The 19,466-nt window shown below is 42.2% G+C and overlaps 1 protein-coding gene across 1 annotated transcript in view; it reads left to right on the top strand.

The window, feature by feature from the left end:
* LOC108634306 (phosphate-regulating neutral endopeptidase-like) overlaps positions 1-10,724 on the top strand; it is a 58,438-nt gene extending 47,714 nt beyond the window's left edge. The window contains exons 6-9 of the mRNA XM_018043703.1: positions 3,859-3,927; positions 6,439-6,555; positions 9,286-9,369; positions 10,575-10,724. Of these exons, the coding sequence (XP_017899192.1) occupies positions 3,859-3,927; positions 6,439-6,555; positions 9,286-9,369; positions 10,575-10,724 (420 nt within the window). The remainder of the gene's footprint in view (positions 1-3,858; positions 3,928-6,438; positions 6,556-9,285; positions 9,370-10,574) is intronic.
* The last annotated feature ends 8,742 nt before the right edge of the window (positions 10,725-19,466 follow it).

Here is a 19,466-nt window from a genome sequence, read left to right as displayed (position 1 = left end):
TAACCCTGAACTCTTCTCCCTCAATGCATTTAGACTTCCTTTTCCATCACATTCTATTGCTATGTTCTTCAATGTTCTAGGCTTTTCCCATCCCACAAACCCCTGGGGATAAGGGAAAAAAAAAAACCTGCCTTGGGAAGGCACATCACTGTGGGCATACTCTTAGGTGGTATCTTTGGGTGAAGAAAAAAGGCACTCTTCCAGTGGGTATTCCTGTGCTGAGGACATGTGGTTTGGCAAGCTGGGGCTGCTCAAAGCTACATGATGGTGCTCTAAGTTCCCCCGTGGCAGGATGACACAAAATTTGCCACAGACTTAAATGGGAGAAAGGAAAAACAAAAATACACGAGATGGCAGATTAATGCCTCAGAACATATCTTGCTACATGTGTTTGGGTTCATTTTGTGTAAGGAGATAGCAAGAATGAGAATTTAAGGGACAATAAAAGACTTCGGAATATCTGTGATCCTGAAAGAGTGTTTGGAAGGTCAAGGTTGTGTCAGTATGTGTTACCAGAACAGCGACTTGAAGTGATCATCACCCAGCAGCCTGCATTTGTGCGACTCTTAGTAAAATCTGTAGGGATGATAAGGACAGACTCTCCTGGAGATAAAGTTTTTCTTTTTTGTCCTATAACTACATCATAATGTGTGAGATGCTTCTTCTTGTATTACTGTTTTGTTTCCTAACCTGTGTGTCGTTTCAGTCAGAGAAAAAAATTCATATTTCAGTTCAGGGTATCGGATTTCCTAAACATGTGTTTTGTTTTCTACTTGTAATATTAAGATCAGTTACAAATGCATGGATTAAAAAACCTCAAATAACATAGTGTCCTAATAATGGCCTCTTGAGAAAGTCTTTTGCCTCAAGTGTTTGTCTGTTTCTAGTTTTGGTTAACTAACCTTATTCAATCGGTTTCATATATTTAAGAGGTTCCCTCGGAACTGTCACAATCTGAAGATTTAAAACAGGTCCATTAACTTCACTTGAATCGTCTAAACTTTTACAATAAATGGATTTAACTTCATTTCATCAGAGGGAAGCTTTGGCTTTCTTGATACTGTCTACACAGTTTCCTTTCCTTTGAGACTAAAGCTCAAAAAATTCTCCAAGTGGTTCAACTCTAATTGAAAGCCAAAGCATCTTAATCATAATATCGTGTTTCATGTTCCTGGCTTACTTAATTTTTGGAAGAAGGGGTGGTGTATTGGGAATTGGAATATGATGAAGCCAGGCTGGCTTATGACTTGGTTGTTTGGGGCCAATTAGAGAAGAAGGTTGAACACAATAATTTGAGGTTTTTAGCAATACACCCAGGCAAGGTCGATGTTATGAAAACATCTTTTCCCCCCACTTAGCTTAACTTTTTAAATGTGTGGATAAGATTTAAGTTAGAAAATTTGATGTCAGGTTCAGTTTTATTCAGTCTTTGGGCAGTTGCTTATACTCAAGAAAGAACAGCCAGAAATTTAGAGGAAGTTCTGGAACTTTAAAATTTTTATTTATTTAAAATTTTACTTACAGTTAAATTCACTTTTTGTGGAGCACAAGTCTGTAAGTTTTTACAAACGGGTGGAGTCACAGAATCACCGCCATAATCAAGACAGACAATAGTTCATCCCATCGCTTCCCCCAGATTTACCTTGTGTTGCCCTTTTGAAATCACCCACTCTCCCCACCTCTCTCCATCCCTGTAGTTTTGCTTTGTTTGGGGATGTGATTAAAATATGCCCATATTGTTGCATGTACCAGAGGTTCATCCCTTTTTATGGGTGAGTGTCACAGTTTATCCATTTGCCAACGAAGGACATTTGGGTTGTTTCAGATTTTGGACAGTAATGAATAAAGTTACATGCAGGTTTCTGTGTGAGTAGAAGTTTTCATTTATCTTTGGTAAGTGGCTGGGAAGTGATATTGCTGGGTCATATGTACGTTCAGTTTTGTAAGAAGCTATCAGACTGATTTCCAAAGTGACTCTGTCATGTTACATTCCCACCAACAGTGTATGAGCGAACTAGTTTTTCCACATTCTCACCAGTACTTGGCATTATCAGTGTTTTGTCTTTTTGGCCATGCCATGAGTCATGGGGAACTTAGTTCCCCAACCAGAAATTGAACCTCTACCCCGTAGTGGAAGCGAGAAGTCTTAACCACTGGACTGCCAGAGAAGTCCCTGACATTGTCAGTGTTTTTGGTTTTTGTTTTTGCCATCCTAGTAGATGTATAGTGGTATTTTACTGTGGGTATCATTTAAATTCTCTAATGACTAGTGATTTTAAGCATCCTTTCATACATTTATTTTCCATTTGAATATTTTCTTGGGTGAAATGTCTGTTCAGATCTTTTGTCCAGTTTTAAATTGGGCAGTTTGTTTTCTTATTGAGTTATGAGGGTTCTTTATATATTCTGGATGCAAGTCCTTTGTCATATATGTGATTTTCAGATATTTTCTCCCTATCTGTAGCTTTTTTATTGTCTTAACAGTGTCTTTCACAGAGCAAAAATGTTTAATGATGATGAGGTCCAATATATTTTTTCCTTTATGTATCTGATTTTGGTGTCATGTCTAAGAACTCTTCGTGTAACCCCAGGTCAAAGATTTTCCCATATGTTTTTTACTGGAGGTTTTATTTGTTGTTGCTATTCAGTCTCTAAGTTGTGTGTGACTCTTTGCGACCCCATGGACTGCAGCACTCCAGGCTTCCCTGTCTTTCGTTATCTCCCAGTTTGCTCAATCAAATTCATGTCCATTGAGTTGGTGATGCCATCTAACCATGTCAACCTCTGTCCCCACTTCTCCTTTTGCCTATCATCTTTCCCAGCATCAGGGTCTTTTCTAGTGAGTCATCTCTTTATATCAGGTGGCCAAAGTAATGGAGCTTCAGCCTCAGCATTAGTCCTTCCAGTGAATATTCAGGGTTGATTTCCTTTAGGATTGACTGGTTTGATCTCCTTGCAGTCCAAGGGACTCTCAGGAGTCTTTTCCAGCACCACAATTCAGAAGCATCAGTTGTTTGGCACTCAGCCTTCTTTATGGTCCAACTCCCACATCCATACATGACTACTGGAAAAACCATAGCTTTGACTATACAGACCTTTGTTGGCAAAGTAATGTGTCTGCTTTTTAATATGCTATCTAGGTTTGTCATAGCTTTCCTTCCAAGGAGCAAGCTTCTTTGAATTTCATGGGTGCAGTCACCAATCCACAGTGATTTTGGAAGTTTTATATTGTTAGGTTTTATATGTAGTTCTAGATCCATATCATATTAATTTTTGTGCAGGTCATGAGGCCCGGTTTGAAGTTCATTTTTTTGGCACATGGATATCTTATTATTCTAGCACCTTTTTTGGAAAAGATTATAATCTTCTCTTTGATTACCTTTAAGCTGCTGAAAGTTTTAATTCAAGAAATTATGCTATAATTTTCTCTAATAATAATTATACGTATTTAGTTGTCTGATCATTATTTGTATTTTCATCACCTATTTTAAACTTTCCAGAGAGGGTTCTAAAGTTTGCAAAGATTTCTCAAAGTAAAATCACCTCTCTGGATTTTGTTTCTCCACCCATCAAATAGCGGGGACAATCAGATAATCCTGTTTCAAAGTCATTTAGCTTTGACACTATTCAGTATTGTTAGAAACTCAAAAGGTTAGAAACCATGAATCAGGGAATCAGGGGCAGGTCTCTGATACTTGGTAACTGTCATTGATTGCTACAACACCTGTTTGCTTTGAATTGTTTCAGTAATGGTGACACATGCTCAAAATATGGCAGGGATCCTGATCTCATGACTCATTAACATGTTACAGAAGAATTTTCAGTGCCAGCAGAATGCTTTGTTTTTTGTTTCAACAGCTGGACCAAGCGGCGCTCTCCCTAGCCGTGAGGGAAGACTACCTTGATAACAGCACGGAAGCCAAGTCTGTAAGTTTTCCTCATTCAGCTCTGCGTCTTGTCAGTCATTGTGAGGTTCATAAGTGGTTCTAAAATCCCTAACTCTTTACTCAAATGGAGCAGTGTGAGTGTTTGACAACCATTTCCCCAAATGTAGGAAGCAAAGGACTTTTATTTGGGCAGATAAATGGCCCTCCCTGTTTTCTGGAAGTCTGGAAATGCAGGCTGAGCACTCCTTGGGCTGTGCCCTCATAGTTGAGTGGGGAAGACAGCACACCAAATGCGGTCACCTAGGAGTGGTCTTGCAGCCAGCCCTCAGAAGTGTGGACAGCTCTCAGTATATTGCAGAAGCGTGGGAATGGACACCCAGTTGACCAGCGGGTCCCAAATTGTATTGCTTAAGAATCATCTCAGAAGCTTCTATTAAATGTTGATTCTTGGGCCTCAGCCATGGGAAATCGGATTTAGTAGACGTGAAGTGGGGCCTAGGAATCTGTTTTTTTAAACTGGTGCCCCAGGTTAACATAAGGTTAATGAGACCCAGATGGGATTAATCTGCTCAAACTTCTTGCTTTGGCTTGGAAACCTAGTCATTTCCTGGAGATTGGATTAGGGCTGGTTTATTCCTGACACTTTGAATTCATTTTGGAGCCTTTGTTGAACTTCCAAGGGAGCCTCGGGCCTGGGGGACCCTTGACCAGGGAGGCTCGAGTTTCTGGCCTGGCAGGGGCTTCGATGGGGGAAGTGCTGGCTCTCACGGAGTCCCTGCTCCTTTGCTGAAAGGAAAGTCTGTATGTAGAAGGCCCTGAAGGGCAGGATGCTCAGCGACTTTCTGGCTGAGGACACTCATCAAAGAAGGTTGGCAAGTTTTCCTTCTTGAAATTGGACAGAACGAACTTTTACCAGTCTGGAGGCACTTCTGTTTCTACTTGGGTCACCACCTGATAGGCAGCCATGCTTGAAATGTTGTCCCTGCCCTGTAACCAGTCAGTCCTGTAGGCTCTGCCTTCAAAATATCTCTCCCCCCTGGTGCCTCCTTTGTCTCCCTCCTGCTCTAGGGCAGATCCTTGTTGAGTCTCCTTTTAACTGCCCCCCCCCCTTCATCCCATTACCTCCTTAGCAGCACTTGGCAAGCTCTCAAAGTACATCTCCCAGTGTGCTTTTGCTCACAAGTTAGACTCTGTATTCCTTAGAGGGAGTTCAAGGCCTCTTTACAGCCTAGTCCCAAACCACTTTTGCTGTCTCACCTCTCTTTATTCTTCCCCCAGCAAAGGCAGCTCGCACATCTCTCAGAAGGACGCCCCTGCTCCTGAATCTGTCCCCTTTAAAAAACTCTCTCCCTGGTTTCTCGAGGCTAGAATTCGCTAGTTCTTGAGTTTTCAAGCACTTAGCAGCTTCAGTAAAGATTTTATTTTGGTGTTGCTGGTGTTACAGTTAGTTTTGACGTGTTTATCTCCCTCCCAGGATCACACACTGGGAACTAGACTTAAGTATTTGATTTTTCATCTGTACTCCCTCCATGTGCACAGAAGGCCTAGCAAGACATCTTGCATATGTGTTGATCGAATAAATATTTTTGGAATTTAACTGGAAATTGTGAAACATTTCTAATTATGACTCTCTGTGAGGCTTGCTTACTGATTCAACAAATATTTATTAAGGGCCTGCTATATGCCAAGCACTGTGCAGGTCTCGGAGTCATAAGCATTATAAGAATATCTTTGCAGAATCAAGGTGTATATTAGGGAATCTTATTCCCATAGCATAACTATGAAACAATTTAATACCTGGTGTGTTGAGTTCTTAAAATGTACCTGAAAGGAGAAGGGACCCACCCTCACCCCCTGACACACACACACAAGATTCCTCAACTCCCACAAAGTAAGGTCTTCCTCTCCAATAGTATGTGAATAGCCTGAAAATGGGTTCCTGAACATGCAGCGAGGAACTTCTGCATTTGCTTGATTTCTCTTCGTCATTATTCTCATCTTTCCTTTCCTTTCTCCCTGAGCTAGTGAGGAGAACTTGGTAAAAACCTACAAAATGGAAAAAAAAAAAAACCATTCGATTGCTGGTCTTTTGTTTTTAGTGTGGAGATGGGTAAATTGAGCTGGAAGAAAATAAATCACAGTTCTCACTAGTCTTCATGGTGATCATGCCTCCTGCTTTTAGCAACCAGTTCTTTCCCATTTTTTTTTTTTAATATTAAAGCCTCACTTGCCTGGAAAGAGGAGTCGACTCATTTGTAGATGTTTCGTATATCCTCAATATTACTGGTTGCCAGAAAACAAGTTCTCGTGATTCTTGGTGGCTGGACATTTCTGTCTATCATGGAAACAGTACCCAAGTAGCCATCATTCTTCTTTGTCCCAAAGTGGTAGATGAGTGGTTGGTATTGCATAATGCTCATACCATACTTTGAGTACAGAGTGAAAATGATGGGCATTTATTTCCACCTGCTGTTTCTGCTCTTCTGTGTTCCTCAAACATACTTCCCTAATAGACTCTTGTCATGGTCCCTTGCTTCTTTATCTCTTACAGTATCGGGATGCCCTTTACAAATTCATGGTGGATACTGCTGTGCTTTTGGGAGCTAATAGCTCCCGAGCAGAGCATGACATGAAGTCAGTGCTTAGGTTGGAAATAAAGATAGCTGAGGTAAGTCTTCATCTAAAATCTTTTTCTTTTCCTTCTCCTTATTTTAAAGGTGATATATCTTGCATGAGAATATATATAAAAAATCATTTTGTGGCATTGTCCTTTGGGTCCAAGATAGAACTCATAGCACCCCTCTCTGGGAAGTAGCAGGAAGAAAAACCATAACAGAGAGAAGAACTCTTCTTCTGCCTCTGCTTGAAGCCCAGTCAGTGTCCACGTGCTCGTCAGCAGTGGACAAAGAACAGCAGCAGGGGGAGGCTCTCTCTGTTTTCCCAGGGAAATGCCTGTTTGTCCTCAGCTGAAGAATATGCATTTGATAAATCCGTATGAATTTGGCTTAAGTGGAAAGTTATTTTAGTCTAGTTTACTCTTTACACCATTCTGATGCAGAATCAGTCTCATCTAAGATTGAGGCTTTGGGAAGTCTAGTCACATAATTTGATGTAGAAAGTGTATAGGGCAGGCTGTTAAGTATGTATTAGTTCTTATACCCAGCCCTGGTTTTCATTCTTTTCTTACCCCACTTTCATGAATGTCATTGTGTCATATGCTGTGTTCTGTGTAAATCACCTTTTAAATTCTTTCAGGCTCATGGTGGAGACAAAAAGACCTAAGAACAAACTTGAGGGAGACTAATGAGAAATCCTAAATGGTTAGCTTTGTTCAAAGAATAATTTTTCTAGGAGAACCAAAGTATAAAATCTTTATACGTCCTCAGGACTGGACGGAACACATATGATGAAATCTGCTTGGGGAGATACACTGTAGTGAAAAAAAAATGATACTTTTATCAAGAAGTGGTGGTGTATTTGTTGGTAGTCTTTTATAATAGAAGTTGGTAAAATTCTTGAAGTGCTTAGTAGTCCAAGAGCTGTTTGATTTTGTGTTTGGCGAGGTGTTGTGGGGTGGCAAGGTGGAAGCAGGCTGATGGATAGGGTCTGGAGGAGTCGGCCTCTTGGCTGGCGTGGTGTACATGTGTGTCTTTCTCCAGACCCCCTAGTCACAGCACATACAGTACATACAGTCCCTCCCTGTGTGTCACCTTTGAAGACAGCAAAGACTGCTGCAGATGTTCTGGAGTCGAAGACTGGACCTCTCTGCCGTGTCTAGAGGCCATCTGGATTCCCTTCCCAGGCAAATCGGAGACCCAGAGACCTCATTTGGACTGAAGCTCTGATACAGCGGGAAAGGCCTTGCCCTGAGCCAGGGGTCTGAACCAAAAAGGGAACTCAAAACAGCTGGGCCAAGGCAAGACTGCGAATGGTCAAGAGGCTAAATGAAATGGAGGAAGGAGCTGGCAGAGCTGAAAACAGCTCTAAGGCCAAAGGGCTCCAACCTGGGCCTATGAGTCTGAGTAGAGTGAGGAAGAGTGTGGACATTCTCTGAAGCAGTGATTGAAATGGAGGCAGGAGGTTGCCTGTGAGCTACAGGAAGTCTCTCCATGGATGGTGAGGAGGGAGAAGCTGAGGGCACTCACAGCCTTCTGTGAGTTTATCTTGACAAATCCATGGCGCTTGGGGTTTTTGCCAGCTGATAATACTCATCTGTATATCTTACATCCCAGGTCACTAGGGACCTTCAGAATTAGTGGGGCACATCATCCCAGGCAGACTTCTAAAGCTGGGGAGACAGGACAACTTCGCCAAGCCCCCCAGAAGTCCTTGTAAACACAGCCATGAAGTGTGCATTCAGCTAATCCCAACTAGAGAGATGCGTGCCTAAGGGGAGGTCTTGTTGATGGCATGGCCCTTGGGATTGGAGCCAAGTGGAGTTTAATTGGAAAGACTTGCAACAGAAAATGAATTACAAGCAAAGTCTTGACTTCCGGTTCAAACCATGAGGTTAGTGATAGTGGACAGGAGTGCAAGGGTAGGAGAGTCCTGTGTGAGTTGGAAGGTGGCAAGTTTAATGCAGGGGAATCAGATGATGGAGGGCCTGAAGGCAAAATCATGATGTGTTGAGCGGTATGAGGAGCTACTGCCTGTTTGCAGAAGTGATTAAGATGGCCTTTGAGGAAGATGATTGTTTCTGCTCTTCTCAGATTAAATATGGCAGAGCCTAGAAGCTTCGATTTGATGTTGCCAAAATTACCAGGAGCACACGTGTTGGGAATGGGAGTGTGAAGGGTCAGGGCTGGAGAAGCAGATGTGGAAATATGTCTGGGTGGTAACTGAACCCATATCTTCAGCAGTGGGGCCAGGGAAATTTCTGGGCCAGAGAAACCAGAGAGGAGAAGGGACGTGAAGGATGAAACTGTTGACACAACAATCACTGGTGGCAGTGCTGTTCAGATAGTCTAGTGCTCTTAGCGAGAACGTTCCCCTGGGAATGAAGGGTTGGTCTGTAGTTTATGAGCTGTAGAGGCTGTTACCTGGATACTACCTGTGGACAGGGGATGTTTGTCTCAAATTGCCTGATCTTAGCATGGCTATCTACCCCAAGCCAGTAATAGATTTTGTCCATCCACATGAAAGGTTAGGGAGGGATTTGAGTAGTTATTTTTGTACCAAGTCCAATGTTTCACACTGAACAGGAAAGGAAAGTTTCTTTTTATTTTCTTAATCCTGGCTAAAGTGATTTTTTTCCCCCTCCTCTCTCCCAGGTTCGACACCACACCAAAATCTTGAAAATGTTTATGATACTATATGGATGTTTTGGCACATGTAGGAAGTAGCTATGCAGTTAGAAATGGTTTGTTTGAAAAAAATAACCAAAGTTTCTTTCCACCAGATAATGATTCCACATGAAAACCGAACAAGTGAAGCCATGTACAACAAAATGAATATCTCCCAGCTGAGTGCTATGATTCCCCAGGTTAGTGAAAGCAGTCCAGGAAATTGTATCTCAACTGGTCATTTGACAAGCAATTCTGTTTCATCTGTGTGTAAAATTTTGCCTCATAAAAGCTACCATTGGTCTTCTTGCTCATCGCCATCTCTGTCAGTCATCACATAAAATATCCCTTGTGTGTTCATTGGGATGCTGTCTGCTCTATGGAACAGAAAACTTTTCCAAGAGTGGCCTAAAAACTTAAAGCCTATTTCCTTATATAGACAAAAGTCTAGACATAGGTTGCTGTTGGTGTTGGTTTAGCTGTTGCCCAACGTTGTCAAAGATCCAAGTTCTTTCTTTCCACTCCACTCTTTTTAGCGTGTTGGCTTTTTGACTGCATATTTGATGACTCAGGGTTGTAAGGTGGCTGCCATAGCTGCATATGTTACATCTGTCTTCAGAGCAGGAAGAAGGGGCAAGCCCCAGTATGGGCCATGTTTAACTCTTCTACCAGGAAAAACCAAAGCCTTTCCACGTGTTATCCCTTTATTTCTTACTGAGTAAAACTGGGGCATGTGGGACTACCTCCTTACAGGGTAGGCTGGGCAAGTGAGTGACTGGCTTTCCATTTCACTAGTGGAGGCAGGCAGGGGAGCAAAGAAAAGGAAAAGCCTGGAAAGGACTTTCTAGGTAGCCAGGTCAAAATGCCAAGACAGTGATGCTATGAAGGGGAGACATGTGTCACTCTGTGCTGTTGGTTGCCTCCCTCTGTGTAAGAAAGGCTGTGCCAGAGGGAGGAGCAGAAATGTCGCGGGGCATCTATGTCTATGGGGACAGGAGAGTGAATGAGCGCGGAATGGGGCCGAGTGCAGGGAGAAGGGAGGTGAGTGCTACTGCAAGAGGGATGGAGAGAGAGAGAGAGCAGGAGGGAAGGTGGGAGGAGGAGAGGGGAGGATGAGCGTGCAGGAGGGGCCAGGGACGTGAGTGCATGTGCTGCTGGGTATGTGCACACACATGTGGTCCATACGCAGATGGCACAGACATGTGTTCCACTTACGCTTCAGCCAGCAAGTCTGATCTGGGTGGCAGTGATCAGGCATTTATCTTCTAGATTTGAGCAGTTGGATGTTTATTTGGTCTGAGATCACAAGCCATGGATTACATTCTACTGACCTGGTTGCCTTCCTCCTTGATTGTTCCCCAGCAGAGGTTCTCTCATTGTGTTTTTTTGTCTTTCTCTTCCTCAGTTCGACTGGCTGAGCTACATCAAGAAGGTCATCGACGTCAGACTCTACCCTGAACTAAAAGACATTGGCCCCTCAGAGAACGTGGTGGTCCGTGTCCCTCAGTACTTTAAGGATTTGTTTAGGATATTAGGCTCTGAGAGGAAGAAGTAAGAGCTTTCTTGTGCATTTTACTGTGACTTTTATTTTTCCTTTGAAATTATAAGGTCTTCCCCCTCGTGTCCTTTGAAAACTGTTTTTAAAGAAAGTTATATCAAAAAGTCTTGGGGAAAGTTGTGGTGTCCTTTGTGACAAATGAGCTGAGACCATCATCTGGTGTAGTTTATTTACTACAATGGCAACAAATATACAATGTTTTTGCCCCTTATTTCTGATCTTTCTCCATATTCCCTCTGAAAGCCTAAATCGTTTATTAGTTTTGGAAGCTAGTTATATAGTGATGTTATTTTTTGAGATTTCTATATGAACATCTTTGTTTTTCCTCTACTTCATTATTGGTCTTTGGCTGTTTTTTTCTTCCTTCTTTTAAGTCAATAAGTCACTTTGTGTCAATAAACCGAAGGCTTCCCTGGTGGCTCAGATGGCAAAGCATCTGCCTGCAATGCGGGAGACCCGGGTTCTATTCCTGGGTCGGGAAGATCCCCTGGAGAAGAAAATTACAATCCACTCCAGTACTCTTGCCTGGAAAATCCCATGGACGGAGGAGCCTGATAGGCTAGAGTCCATGGGGTTGCAAAGAGTTGGACACGACTGAGCGACTTGACTTCACTTCACCAATACTGAAAAGGCTTAAGACCACTCAGAAAGCTGTAGAAAAATTAGACTGGTGAAAGAATGTCAGGAACTGTCAGGTTTTTCTTTTTTTAAACAATATTTTAGAATTTGTTGCTTTGTTCCTTTGGCACTACAAAGCAAGGAAATTCTAAAAATGTTCAGGAAAGATAATTTTTTAATTGGCATATAGTTGATTTACATTGTTATGTTAATTGCTGCTGTACAGCAAAGTGATTCAGTTCTATCTCTATATACATTTTGTAATATTCTTTTTCATTATTGTTCATCACAGGATATTGACTATAGTTCTCTGTGCTATACAGTAGGACCTTGTTGTTTCTCCATTCCATATATAAAAGCTTACATCTGCTAACTGCAGCCTCCGACTCCATCTCTCCCCCAACCCCTCTGCAACCATTAGTCTGTTCTCTATGTCCGTGATTCTATTTTTATTTCATAGATAGTTTCGTTTGTGTCATATTTTAGATCAGGAAAGAGAAGTTTGCATCCTCATGAAGCCATTCAGATTTGACTACAGAAAATGAAGCACAGGAAGGTCAAATAGTTCACAATCACAGTTTAATAAGCTAATTGCTGAACCATGATTAAAAATCATATTTTATTTTAAAAAATATTTGTTTGACTGTGTCAGGTCTTAGTTGCAGCATGTGGGATCTAGTTTCCTGACCAGAGATCAAACCCAGACCCCCAGCATTCAGAGCATGGCGTCTTAGCCACTGGACTACCAGGGAAGTCCTCCAAACCATAATTACTTTTTTGGACTTAGACAAGGTTATGTTGCCAGGAATTATGTGAAAAAAAGAGGCACCTGGAGAAGTCCTGGGAATAAAATTTAGCATCCATCCCCACCTATGAAAACATTTAGACAGGTTTGAAGAGCTCTTCTTTTTAAGATGCTATTTTCTTAAAATAAAAACTATGTGTTGTTCATTGAAGAAAGCATATGGAAAAGTAAGCCCACAGAAAAGGGAGAGTAGAAATAATAAATTCATTTCAGATTCTGTGTGGGGTGAAACCTTGATATTCCAAGTGTGATCTGTGGATCAGTAATGCCAACAGCATCACCTTGGGCCTCTGGTAAAAATACAGATTCTAGCAGTCCTCCTCTATAGATCTGGAGCGAGGCCTAGAAATATGTATTTTAACAAGCACCCCAGGAATCTTATGATTAGTTTTTTGGGGGAGATTCACTGCTTTAGAAACTTTTTCATGTGTACTTCCTAGCTCTGAAATTTTGTAAAATATGACCCCAATGATTTTGTACTCCTGTGCCATTGAGTTACTCAACACTTTTTAAATTGTGGTGGTAATTTCTGTTGAAAGATGGAGTTTCCATCCTATGTATGCATTCTCCAGAACTTAATGAGTTGGTTTCTTCCAGTGTTTGTGTTATCTTCAGTTGTAAATTAGTAGGTAATTTTTGAAACTGTACTAATTTTATTTCCGCAAAAGCCTTATTGACAACCAGGGAATAATAGATTGGGCCTTGGTTTACTCTATTAGATAATCTCTTTGGTGGTGATTACGCTTTAGAACTGCAGGATCTGTCATGACAAAAGGGGCCAAGAAAGACTATGACTGAAGGGAGATTTTAATCTGGTTCTTATCAAAATGATAATTTAGATGTAAGCATAGTGAACTACAGTGGAAGAAATGTAAATAGAAAAATTAACTGCAGACATTATGTCCGTAACGTAAGATGATTTGCAGATATTTTGAAACTTCCAACTCTCTGTCACATAGTTTACTCTTTAGCAACTGATTCATCAAAAACAACTTGTATTGTGTGTATGTTGAGATTTCAAAACACTGTATGCTTCTTGAGAATTTTGATAACACTTTATTTGCAGAGCACAGTAAATTTTTTTAAAGACCAGGTTTATTTATTTTTAAACTACTTTCTGTATCTATTATTTATTTATTTTTGACTGCATTAGGTTCTTTTTGCTTTGGATGGGGTTTATTTGCGGCAAGCAGGGGCTATTCTTCGTTGCATTGTGCGAGCTTCTCATTGTGGTGGCTTCTCTTGTTGTGGAGAACTGGCTCTAGAGTGCACAGGCTCAGGAGTTGTAGCATGTGGGCTTAGTTGTTCCACAGCATGTGGGATTTTCCCAAACCAGGGATTGAACCCATGTCCCCTGTTCCCTGCATTGGCAGGCGGATTCTTATCCACTGCACCACCAGGGAGGTCCCCACAGCAAGTTTTTTAGACTGCTGATCATCTTTGATCCTCTCCTTGGGTTGTAGCACAAGAGTGGTCAAGGAAATGTGCCCTTGGGTTCCCATAGTTACTTTATTAGTCAGGACATACCAGTCACTGTAATAAGCACCTCTACACTTACTGGTTTGTATCATGACGATTGTACCCTGTGCTTCTGGAATGTGCAGCATGGCTGTCCCTGTAAGGCAGCTTTCCTCCAAGCAGGGACTCAGGAACTCAGACTCCTTCCATCTTGTGGATCTGCCTTCATCTGGCTTTTTGGAATCTTCTCCATTCAGCTGCTGGATAGGGAAAGAGAGTAGAGGATTGCATAGGAGGTTTTATGGGAAGGCCTTGAAGTGGTATGTGTCCATTCCGTCGACCAGAACTCAGTCACATGACCAATTTAACTGCAAGAGAAGATGGGAAATAGAGTCTAGCTTTGTGCCCAAGACCGAAATATCAAAGAAATTATCTAATTTTTTGGTTTGCTCCTCTCCCTCACCCCCATGAAACAGTAAACATTTGATGGTGGACACTCCTGTAATTGTTTTTATAACATCATGGCCTAGTATGGTACTTCTCACATAGAAGATTCTTCCTAAAATTTCTAGAAGTTAACCAGATGGCCTCATGGCCACTATCTGGGAGGTGACATAGAAGCAGGACTCCAAAGGATAAGGAAGAGTTTTTCAGGTAGGGGAGAGTGGAAAAGGAAGATGTTGAGCATGTTGGGTGATGGGACTAGCATTAACCTGGATGTTGCCTTTGAGGGGTTTCTGGACCTTCCTAGCAGTCCAGTGGTTAAGACTCTGCTCTTCCACTGCAGAAGGTGTGGGCATGATCCCGGGTCAGGGAACTAAGGTTCCACATGCTGTGCAGCACGGCCAAAAAGAGAGAGAGAAAGAAAAAAAAAAAAAAAAAAAAGAGGCAACAATTTCTGATTCAGTAGATCTTGGGGGAGGCCAAGGAATTCTCAGGTGATGCTGACGCTGCATACCTCTGGGCAGCCTCTAGGGTTTAGGAAGAGCTCTTCAGCTTTGAGAACCTTTGAGAGGTACCTGTTTGGCTTACCTCAGATGGTTTGGCTCAGAGAAGCAAATGCAAGCTGTGGAATCTGAAGATCCAAATGTTAGTCCTAGATTTGACACATGCTTAGAAGTCCTTTGACCTTGGATCTTTGTTTTGTCTGAAAATTGGAATAATAATAATAACCACCCCATAGCATTGTCATGAGGCTCAGAGAAGATCTTCATGATCTTTTTTTTTTTAATGATCTCTTAAATGCAATACAGTACACATATAAGCTGTCACTAATTGACAACAAGGGTGAGAAAAATCTTCTTAAAAAAAAATCTCCTTCGTCGGAGGCTTTGGGAAATGATTTCTCGTTGCTCTCTTTGTGGTGGATTCTCTCTCTCTCGAGCCTCTGTTTTCCTCTACTTTATTGATTGCCATTTGGGGGAAATTACCATACTGCTGAAAATGCTTTTTGAAAAGAGAAAGATACTATGTGTTATTTTTAAGGACTATTGCTGATTCTTCTTTTTGTTTGGTTTTTTGAGCGTTAAGCGGCAGTCGTTCAGTCATTCCGGTCAGATCTGTTCCTGGCGTGGTAATATTAGCACTCCAGAGCTGTGCTCCCCAGCGCTCTGTCAGCTATTTATAATGCTGGAGCAGCTCATCAGCGCCATCGTCTCCCTGTGCGAGCTTCCCTGCTTCTGGCTTCCAGCTGTCAGAGGCGCTGTGGTCTTATAATGCCTTGCCTATGGAGCCCTCACACACTGTTCTTTCTTCATACCCACAGATTTTTGGAAAGTGCCTTTGTTGGAGGGTTTTGACTGACCAGGAAATCTTTGTGGAACAAGAGGGGTTAATCTGTCCATGTGTGGCATGGGGAAAAGCAGAAGCTTTTGAGTCAGACATATCTTAGGCTTGTCTTAGCCTTCTTTGCATTCCTTGTGGCATCTGGGAGGATACTTGGCCAACACTGAGCTCTTGGTGTCTTGCTCAGGATTAGGGATGTGAACTCAAAAGATCCAAAGGAATGACCTGAAACTACATGCTTATTACACCTGTTCTCCAACTTGGTTACACCCTGGACTTAGCTGGGGCTCTTTAAAAATATATTTGTCCTGGGTCTCATCCTAGAGACACTGATTGAATTGGCCTGGGCATCTGGTGATTGTAAATTGGAGACCGACTGAGTATGTGATCCTGAGGCGTTACTTCATGGTTCTAGGCCTCAAGTTCCCTGTCATGTAAAATGCATACAAGGACATCTCTCCTGTAGCGGTGCTGTGGGAGTTAGAGGTAATACAAGATGCCGCACTGTGATTTCAAGGGAGCAGGAAAGGCAGAAAAATCTAAGACCCCAACATAGTTGCATCATGCTGTGTCTTTACTGCCACCATCGGGCCCCATCCTAACTGCTTCCCCAGTTAATCTGGTGCATCACAACCACCTTGAGGGAATAGCTTTGGAATTCATGTAAGCATATCTGCCGGAGAAGGCAAACCCCACTCCAGTACTGTTGCCTGGAAAATCCCATGGACAGAGGAGCCTGGAAGGCTGTGGTCCATGGGGTCGCTGAGGGTTGGATATGACTGAGCGACTTCACTTTCACTTTTCACTCTCATGCATCGGAGAAGGAAATGGCAACCCACTCCAGTGTTCTTACCTGGAGAATCCCAGGGACGGGGGAGCCTGGTGGGCTGCCGTCTCTGGGGTCGCACAGAGTTGGACACGACTGAAGTGACTTAGCAGCAGCAGTAAGCATATCTGCTGGCCACGGATCCCCTTTGAATCTGTACATAGGGATCCAGCACAGCTCTCACACCCCGAAAGCAGTGTTCTAAGGTTGAAGAGCCTACAGACCTTGCATTAGAGTTGATCTCTGCCCCTTTAACATTCTAGATATTGGACCCTAGTTGCCGCCTGCATCTTCCCGGCTGTAGCTGGCCTTTCTGCCCAGCTCTGTGAGTGATGAACTTGCTCACCATCCCCGCCCACATATAAGCTATTTTTCCATTATTTAGCCTCGGAGAGGCTAAGTTCTTGCTCCAGAGTTTATAGTCCCACCCCACACCCTGAAGCCTTCCTGGCCCAGGGCCTGTCCCTCTCCTGAGGCCTACTGTCATCCCTCAGTTTGAGGCAGGCACTCTTCCAGCCAGCTCTCTGGCATGCAGCTGTGGGTGCTAGGGTCTGTCACATCATTGCTATGTGCTTGCCTGTTTCCCCTGCTCAGCTGAAAGCTCCAGGAGATCAGGGACTATAGCTTCCTCACCTTTCTGTCTGCCAGCACCTAGAACTATTTGTATGTATCAGGTGTTCAGGAGGTGCTGAATGAGCGAATATACTTACCATGTATCCCATTCAATGGAAAAACCCATTTCTATGAACAAGCTGAAATCTGAAGTCCCATATCCCCCAGCTAGACTTTTAAGTTCTCTGAATGTAGGTGTGAATTCCTATTTCTTTGCATTCCACGTGGCAAATGGGAGGATACTTGGCCAACAATAAGTGCTCAGTGAGCACTTGTCTTGCTCAGGCTTAGGGATGTGAACTCAAAAGGTTCAAAGAAATGACCTGAAACTACATGCTTATTGTAGTGCCTCAGAAGAGCAAGGACAAGGGCTAGACTTTGCTGATGAGAGTGGCGATCTCTGAGGGGAAGTGTGCATACTTCAACAAGATCCACGGGGTCTGAGAAGAAATGTTTTTTAAATTGTTTGAAAAAAGTTTATTTATTTGGTTCTGCTGGGTCTTCATGGCTGCACGGGCTTTTCTCTCGTTGCAAGTGAGGGCTGCTCTTTAGTTGCGGTGCACAGGCTTTTCTTTGTGGTGGCTTCTCTTATTGTGGAGCACAGGCTCTGGGGCACATGGACTTCAGTCGCTGTGGCCCACGGGCTCAGTAGTTGTGGCTCCTGGGCTCTAGAGCATAGGCTCAATACTTGTGGCACACAGGCGTGGTTGCCCCATGGCATATGAGATCTTCCCAGATCACGGATCAAACCTGTGTCTCATGCATTGGCAGGCAGATTCTTTACCACTGAGCCACCAGGGAAGCCCAAGGAGAAAATTTTAGAACTTCGATGTATCATTCTTTCTATTGAAAACAATAGCTAGGCTCTATTAGTTTTGCTGTATAGATAGCCTTGAACCCTTCATTTGATCTATATACCATATATGAGAGTGGGCAGTGTTACCTTCACTGATTAGTTTTTATTCCATATATTGAAAATAATCTCAAGTCATTTACATATACCTAACTATTTATGAATTTTGCTATTGGTTCAATCCTCACAAAATGAGCAAATGATTGAAAAAATTCTTGTAGAGAAACAGGAATTGAAACTGTTATTAATAGTATAAGCACAAAGTGAATGGGAAGAAAATGTCAGAAGTGGCCCTTCTCCCACTCTAGTTATGCCGTCTTAGTTGGCCAGATGACAAGATAAAGACAGTGGTGTTCTAACCAGATCTAGGAAGGATATGGTCGCAATATTTTGAAATAGTCAAGATGACTATATGGGATGCTGATTTACATTGACTGTTGTTGTGTTAACCTAATCCTATATGGATAATGTGTATTGAAGAATTAGCTAAAAGTGTTTGAAGGATTAATTAAGGACTTTGTAAAACATCTTTATTTCATTTTATCTTTCAAAATTTCTATTTCTATATTTGTTAAAGACATTCCTGATATGTTGGCCCATTAGTATATCTCTATATAAATTAAAAGAGCTATACATATGTTGGGTGTATACACTGAAATATATTTCGTTGCTAAGAGTGAATGTCCACTGAGTTAGGATGCTATGCAAATGAGAGTGTGGGTTATTCTTGATTGGCCAGTCACCATTATCATGTCACACTGCTCTCACATGGCTGGCTGGCTGACCCCAAGAGCCATCTCAAGAATATGTGTTATTAGTCACCATGGTAATGGCACAGCTGGGAGGGGATGGGTCATTAAAAATTCATCATCACTATTGAGTTGGAAATTAACTCAGATCACACATACTTTTGAGGTCAAGGTGCCTTTTGCTTATAGAAAAAGGCAGAAATTAAGAAAATGTAATGGATTTTTAAAAATATGTGTTGTGGATATTATGAGTGTGTGGGGTTGTTTATGTGTTTGGAAGTGAACAACAATAAGAAAACCTGAAATTTACTCTGTCAAACATTTTGTTAGTTATTGGACCTACTAAGTCAGAATGTCTCTGGGTTGCAACCCAGGAGTGTGCATTGTAACAAACCTTACCTTAAGGCAGAGTTTCTCAACCTTGGCACAAATGAATTTTGGACAGATTAGTCTCATTTGGGAACTAATGAGATTAGTCTTATTTGGGAACCAAGGAAACATCACATGGAAAGATGGGCACAATAAAGGACAGAAATGGTATGGACCTAAAAGAAGCAGAAGATATTAAGAAGAGGTGGCAAGAATACAGAATAACTATACAAAAAAGATCTTCATGATAACCATGATGGTGTGATCACTCATCTAGAGCCAGACATCCTGGAATGTGAAGTCAAGTGGGCCTTAGGAAGCATCACTACAAACAAAGCTAGTGGAGCTGATGGAATTCCAGTTGAGCTATTTCAAATCCTAAAAGATGATGCTATGCAAGTGATGCACTCAATACGCCAGCAAATGTGGAAAACTCAGCAGTGGCCACAGGACTGGAAAAGGTCAGTTTCCATTCCAATCCTAAGGAAAGGCAATGCCAAAGAATGCTCAAACTACTGCACAATTGCACTCATCTCACATGCTAGCAAAATAATGCTCAAAATTCTCTAAGCCAGGCTTCAACAGTACATGAACCATGAACTTCCAGATGTTCAAGTTGGATTTAGAAAAGGCAGAGGAACGAGAGATCAAATTGCCAACATCT

Source organism: Capra hircus (genome assembly GCF_001704415.2).
Source record: "Capra hircus breed San Clemente chromosome X unlocalized genomic scaffold, ASM170441v1, whole genome shotgun sequence".
Classification (NCBI taxonomy): domain Eukaryota; kingdom Metazoa; phylum Chordata; class Mammalia; order Artiodactyla; family Bovidae; genus Capra; species Capra hircus.
This window is presented reverse-complemented; position numbering and strand designations above follow the sequence as displayed.